Source organism: Pagrus major, chromosome 11 (assembly GCF_040436345.1).
Source record: "Pagrus major chromosome 11, Pma_NU_1.0".
Taxonomy (NCBI): domain Eukaryota; kingdom Metazoa; phylum Chordata; class Actinopteri; order Spariformes; family Sparidae; genus Pagrus; species Pagrus major.
This window is the reverse complement of record NC_133225.1, coordinates 26001685-26008540: the sequence shown is the minus strand read 5'-3', so window position 1 is coordinate 26008540 and position 6856 is coordinate 26001685. Positions and strand designations below refer to the sequence as shown.

General features: G+C 41.4%; 1 protein-coding gene across 1 annotated transcript; it reads right to left on the bottom strand.

Moving 5' to 3' along the window:
• Window positions 1-250: 250 nt before the first annotated feature.
• Window positions 251-4299, bottom strand: dmrt2b (doublesex and mab-3 related transcription factor 2b). Its single transcript, XM_073477283.1, has 3 exons — window positions 3913-4299; window positions 2777-2879; window positions 251-1101 (listed from the first exon to the last, which is right to left on the bottom strand). The coding sequence occupies exons 1-3, from the start codon at window positions 4297-4299 to the stop codon at window positions 251-253; spliced, it is 1341 nt and encodes a 446-aa protein (XP_073333384.1).
• Window positions 4300-6856: the final 2557 nt, after the last annotated feature.

The following is a 6856-nucleotide window of genomic DNA, read 5'->3' as shown; positions in this document are numbered from 1 at the left end:
TGTTTGATTGTTATAGTTTTAATTATAGTCAAAATATACGGTAGCTGAATACATTTTCATGAAAAATAAGAAAAGACTGTAATTATTCTTTTCATAAATATTTCACCCAGTGCCACTTAGCAACCAGCCCTCGTCAAGAAAAGTGTTTGAAAACCTGTAATACACCGAGCCTTTTTTATATTTATTCACTCAACATCAATTCTTAGTCCGCACATAAACAAAGTGCACTATAGCGCTTTCCATTTGCCTGTCAGGCCCTCAGCAGAGCCTCTACAGAGAAAGGTAATGGCCTCACAGCAGGAGTCCTGACTGAGCTGCCGTGAGGGCTCTTGACAGAGCCGGCATGAGCGCCTGCCTGGTCGGCAGGAGTGTCTGCACTCCAGCCCTTAGCTGTCAGAGGTCTGGGATCAAGAGTCCTGCTGGGTGCACTGACGTCTGGCCCGCCCAGGATACCCCGATCAGATCCAGAAATAGAGCCTGTGACTGTTGAGACGACCTTTGCGTCCAGTATTGCTGTTGGTTCTGACGGGGATTTGACAAGGTCGAGACCTGACAAGGTGCTGCAATGATGTTTGAGTCGTTGTTGTGATGGTGGAGGTATCAGCTCTGGTCGTTCTCTCCTCTCACAGCCTCTCCAGCTGTTCTGCACCTCCTCATCCTCCCTGATTTGCTCTGAGCTTTGATATAAGAAGTCATTGTAGTCGCCTTCTGCAAACGACCTGCTCTTTAGGTGAAAGAACTGATAGAACTGGAAGTCACACTCATACAGAGGCTTATATTTATACACAGGCACATAACTGGACACCCCTGCAGCTGTGGGGTCCTTGTTGAGAAGACAGCAGTGGAGGTTAGGGGAGACAGGCAGGGGCGGAGGGTGAAGCATGGGGACGAGGGCAGAGGAGGAGAAGGAGAGGTCGCTCGGAAGCTCTCTCTGTCTCAGCTCCCGCTCCAGCATCACGTTCTCCAGCTCCTTGTCTGCGAAGGCTCGCCTCTTCCTCATCCGGGCGCTGATGGAGGGACACGTCAAGTGCGTCTGGTCGCGCTGGGTCTGCTTTGACCAGCAGGAGGAGTCGTCCTCCAGCTGCACCACCGGTTTGAGCCCTGCATAGGGAACAAAGCCACGTATTTAATTCATTTACGGATAATAAAGTTGTTCCGACCAATTAATTGTTGTGTTTATGTTTGAGTACCTCACTTTATTATTCTAATTACGCAGTTGGTTAACGGTGTCATTTTTGCTTTACTGAGAGCTCAGACAGGCTGAAAGGGCTATAAAGAAGACAAAGCCGCCTGCAGGATTTGACTGCAGGCCAGCAGGTATTAAAACACACTATGTATTACAGTAATGGCCTGTTATGAAATAGTGAAGCCACAATGATTGTGTTTGTTTGGATAAATTGCGTGTGTGTAATGCTGTGAAATGACATCCGAGAAGAAGCACTGGTGTTGCATTCCCTGATCATTTGCAGTTACAATGTGAGCATATGTACATAGAGAGCATGCACTTGGGAAAATCTGTTTATTGACATTGTGGGGACAAAAGGTGATTCCCTCAAGGTCAAGCGTTTATTTTGGGTTGAGACTTGGCTTTTGGTTAAGGCTATAATCAGTCTTGAAGGTTAAATTCACCCCAAAATGAAAATTCAGTCATTATCTTCTCACCGTCATGCTGATGGAAAGTCGGGTGAGGTTTAGTAGTCCACAAAACATTTCTGGAGCTTCACGGCAAAAAAGCGTTGCAGCATTCTCCTAAACATCTGAAGTGGATGGGAACGTTAATAAAAAAAAACTGAATAAAAGTAAAATGGCTTCGTACAGTTTGTCCGGCATAATCCAAGTCTCTGGAAGTCCCATTATCCAAGATTTGAAAAGACGTTATTTCACAGTTTTTAAAGCCAAAATCTTCACTGTAGATGCTAAGCTAAAGGCGTCAGTGCACAAGCTCGACTGCGTGTCAAGACTGTAAATGATGTCTTTTCAAATACATTTAGGATCCAGAGACTTGGATTACACCAGACGAGCTGTATGGAGCCATTTCATGTTTTCTTTTAGTTGTTTCTTCAGGTTTTATAGTGCCCATCTACAGTACTTCAACTGTTTTGGAGAATGCTGCAAAGTTGTTTGGCTGTGAAGCTCCAGAAAGTTTTTGTGGACTGTGAAACTTCAGCTGACTTTCCATCAGCATGGGGATGAGTAGGTAATGATTAAATATTAATTTCTGGGTGAACTGAGGCTCGAATAAAGTTTTAAAAAGTCAGAAAATGTTGAGAAATGTTAATCAGTGTTTCCCAAAGCCCAAAATGATGTCCTTAAATGTCTTTTGAAAACCCAATGATATTCAGTTTACTTTCATAGAGGAGTAAAAGAAGCTGAAGCTGAAATCAGAGAATTTTAACTCTTCATCTTGCAGAAATGACTCAAACTGATTAACTGAAATAGCTGGCAATCAATATACCAGGTGACGACTTATTGATTAATCATAGCAGCTCTAGTTACTTTTGACTTACTGAACATTGTTTTTCGCACATTGAGCAGTTAAAAAGAATTCAGTTTGACAGCAGGCAGAGAATCATTTCCTCCACTAACAGAAGACAAATCACGTGTATCGATTTGTGATCTTGCATGAATTGAGATGAACTCACTGCATTGACAGCAACATGTTAACACCGACTTTCTGGATTTCATCTCATTTACTGGAGAGATATCTGCACTTTCTATCACAATCTTGGAGAGAATAAGAGTGTTAATGAGAGAGAGGATGTTAATTAAACTATACCCTGCAGGATGCTCTTAGCCAGGATGCTTGGCTCGGCTGCTCTGCTGTAACGTTGATACGCCGTCCTCCGCAACGGAGCTGCACACCTGACCCCCCTCTTGCCCTGGGAGAAACATGGGAACAGGAATTAGACATTTGGACATACTCATATTATAGTGAGACCATGCCCCAAGGGTAATTAAAGGGAAATAATACATTATGTAGGAGGGAGGCAGAGCTCTTTGTGATCCTAAGATAGAAAAAGAGACACGCTTAGCTTTTTATTGTGGTAACATCAGAGGAATGAGTCATTTTGTAGAACGCTTAAATGTCTTCTTCTATTCGCTATTTCAGTCTGTATATTATTATATTTTCACATTTTTAATAAAATATATTTATTTATATGATACAATCAGAGATATGTATTCACAATGTGACAATGTAACAATAACATGCTATAATTAATTCACATATTGCTTTCAGTTATACATTTACAGACTTTGACAGACAGACTGTAGATTTCTGTTACATTTAACCTAATAAGTGGAATAAACCTGAAAAATAAACTAAAATGAGAGACAGTCTTCCTCTGAGGGATGTTTGTGAATCTTTTTATTTGTGTGTCTTTGTGTGACCAAATTGTGGGTACACACACAAATATAATAAAGTAAAGAAAAAGATTTTTCTGTTTGGAATAAATGCTGAAAAACAATCTGTGCTTCAGGTAAGACTTTACTGCCACAGGCCACGAGAAGGGCAGACTTCTGTCACACACAAGAAAAAATAGTAATAATTGTGCAATTTGAGATTCCCAACTTTGTTATTAAGTCAAGTCAATTTTAATTGTTTTGCACTAATTCACAACAAAAGCTTTTCAACTTTTGTAAAATGTTTAATGTCAGAAAAAGATCATGTGATATTAAATTTTAAAAAGCGTTTTAATCTGACCTACACTGTCCCATCATGTATTAGCAATTACACTTTCAATTTTTTTTAAAACATTTTCTCGATAGTTTACTTCCCCTCTATACTCACATACCACATGTTCTGATTACCCTGTTGTTTGTCTGTTAAAGCTGATTTATTTCCTTATAATCATCTAGTGAAGGCCATGGTTTATTAATCTCTTTATTCTCCATCTGTTCTCTATCACTGACCTGCCCTTCCTCCCTCCTCACCTCCGCAGCTTGCTGCCGCCTCAGTGCGACCTGCGCTGCCATGACGCGCTGCCGCTCCACCACCAGCAGGCAGCAGGCACAGCGACAGTCCCTCCAGCGACAGAAGCGTTTGTGGCCTTTCAAACACGAGACGACGCCGTGGTTCCGACAGCGGGCACATTTGGGGCTCCGGGTCATCTTGCGTGGTTTCTGCTGCTGATGGCGCTCTGGAGGCAGGGTCGCTTTATTCTCTCCTCCGTCCCCGCGGCAGCAGCGCTGCCCGGCGCATCCGTCAGGACCTGTCACGTCAACGACTTTCTCCGATTTGAGTACATCAAGTTTTGCTGTGGTCTCCAGCTGCAGGCCTCCTTCCAGCTGAGAGGACATCTATAACTAAAACCACCGGAATCCCACTTTTAATCCGTGATGCACTGTTTTACTTTTACGCAGAAGATTAAAGAGGATATTAACTCAAAATACAACAAATTAGACGTGATTGCGGTGGTTATTTATTAAAGTAGAGTTACTCTAACATGTATTTTATTGTCTGCTAAAAGTTCTTATTAAAAAAGAAATAAGGAGAGCTGATAAAGAACAACGGTGGTTGTGTTTTACGCATGCACTTGAAACACAGAAAAACAAGATTTGATTCCAACACTGCTGCACCTGTAACACAACACGCATTGACTGACAGACTCTCCTAAATGAAATAAATCAACGTCCATCACACAGAAACTAAAACGACGCATTAAGAGTGTGACTCCGGGTTTGGAAAGGCCGCGCGCCACAACTTTACACCAAACTGACTCCTTCAGCCTGCTTCAGCCCGCAGCCGCTGCTACATGACGGTGTTGTCAGGGTGGAAACTTTGCAGCCTACCGCCAGACGTTTGAAATGTTAAGCCTCTCTCAGCTGCTCTCTGACGCTGTTTCCAAGAACACGCGGATAGCAGACCGGGCCACAATGCCGAACTCCTGGCGCGGGACCCGTAAAGCAAAGATTTGGGGGGGGAAACCCGTTTGCAGCAAAAGCAACTCCCCTCTCCCTATAAACTGCCATACCTGCCCTGTCCTGCCCACCTTGGGAGCTGTTCTCATCTTTCAACGGAGATCTGAATCTTGCCAGACCCACATCTCCAAATGACTCCAGGCGGGGAACATTTATGGAAAAAAGTCAGAAGCATTTTATTAAATTACTCGAAATTCAACAATTTACAAACTATAACAAGGCTATATAATCAATCATTATTACATTAATATGATAACATATACAGAGCGACCAGACGAGCTAACTAGGCTAACTTTAAAACATACATTAGGTTATGTGCGTGAGGGCGCACATATGTGTTTTACCAGATTGATACAGTCTGGACTAATTACGCAGGCGCGGAGAGCACGCTCGGGGGGAAATGGGGGAGTCAGAGACGGGGAGGAAGAATCACATTTTCATATTACCTCGGAGTAATCTTCACACTCATTTATTCATACTACTGTTAAATAATTCAATGATTTAATGGCTCTCTTCATATTTCCAGTGTCACCATTCCAGGGCCTGAAACAGAATAATCAAAACCATTGAAATACATAAATACTCCCACTTAGTCAGGCTTGTTTAGATAAGTGTTTTTGGCACCGGTTTACTAAGAGTGACTTATTCTGATTCTCACTTTTTTTTTGAAAAATAAATAAATAAATAATGCTATCATGTGATTTATTATGTGACTCAAAAATGGTAGTAACTGTTACTGAAGCTAATTATGTGTATTATTAATACAGACTGGACTTGCCCTTAGATTGTCATGTGTAGAGTGGATTATGCATTCAGTGAGATTCAGTGGAGGTTTGCTGCACTCAACTCCTCAGTAGCGTACACTTAATGCTAATGCAGTGCACTGTAGTGTCCTGTATAAAAAAGAGCTGTTTCCTTGACCCATCACCAGGAAAAAGCTGCAGCATGGACCGCACTGAGATGGGTATGAAAAGTGTGCTCCCTACTGGTTCAATTCTGTAATCACACCCAGGGTAGTTCTTTCAGGAGGGCTCAAACTCATTTGTCCCATTTCCAGTTTATTTCATATCCATATTTTTTTCACAATGTGATGCAACACTGAGCAACCAAAAAGCCCATCGTCTTGTTCTCCTCCAGAGGACACCTCAGGTCATCACTGTAGATTCTGGCAGGACTAACTCAGGTGGTTCTCCACTATAGCTCCAACAAGTTCAGCTCATGATAGCTAATTATCTGTATTTCCACCCCATGCTTCAGGCTAACAATCATTAACTCATCATGTATACAACTGTATTAAAACAGCTAAAATGTATTTACATTTCTGCACAATGTATTCTATCTACACAAGAGAAACATTCTTTTAAAAAGCCTGAAATTTAATGAGATGTGTTTACCTCCGACGAGGAAGTTCAGTGTTCACCTGTGCCCATTTGTTGGCTGGTTTGTCAGCAGGATTACACAAAAACTACTGAACAGATTCCCACAACACCTGTATGGAGGATATAGAATAGATAGATTTAATAGATTCACTTTTGGTGCAGATCCAGATAAAGGGATGGATCAGGAATGTTTTCTTTTTCTATTGTGGCTGTTTGTTTGTTTTTTCTGTCTGTCTTTCTTTCTTTATTTCATTGTTTTAATATTATTATTTCTCAGATAATAATGTGTGGATCCTGAAGGAAAAAATCTGGCATGTTTAAGTGACTGATATCTCTAATAAAATAAATATGTTTTATTTGATATAGGAGTAGGCTTGATTGAATTAAAGGGGTATGCTGAACCTTGGCAGAGCTGTGCGCTCTACTGAGTGCCATTCTAGTTGTGATTTTAAATTCAGAAATGATTCAGCACATTTTGATCTGAATGCAAAATGTGCTGAATAATTTTGAAAAAATATTTAAAAAATAGTTTCCAACAATTCCCTGTTCAGATTCTG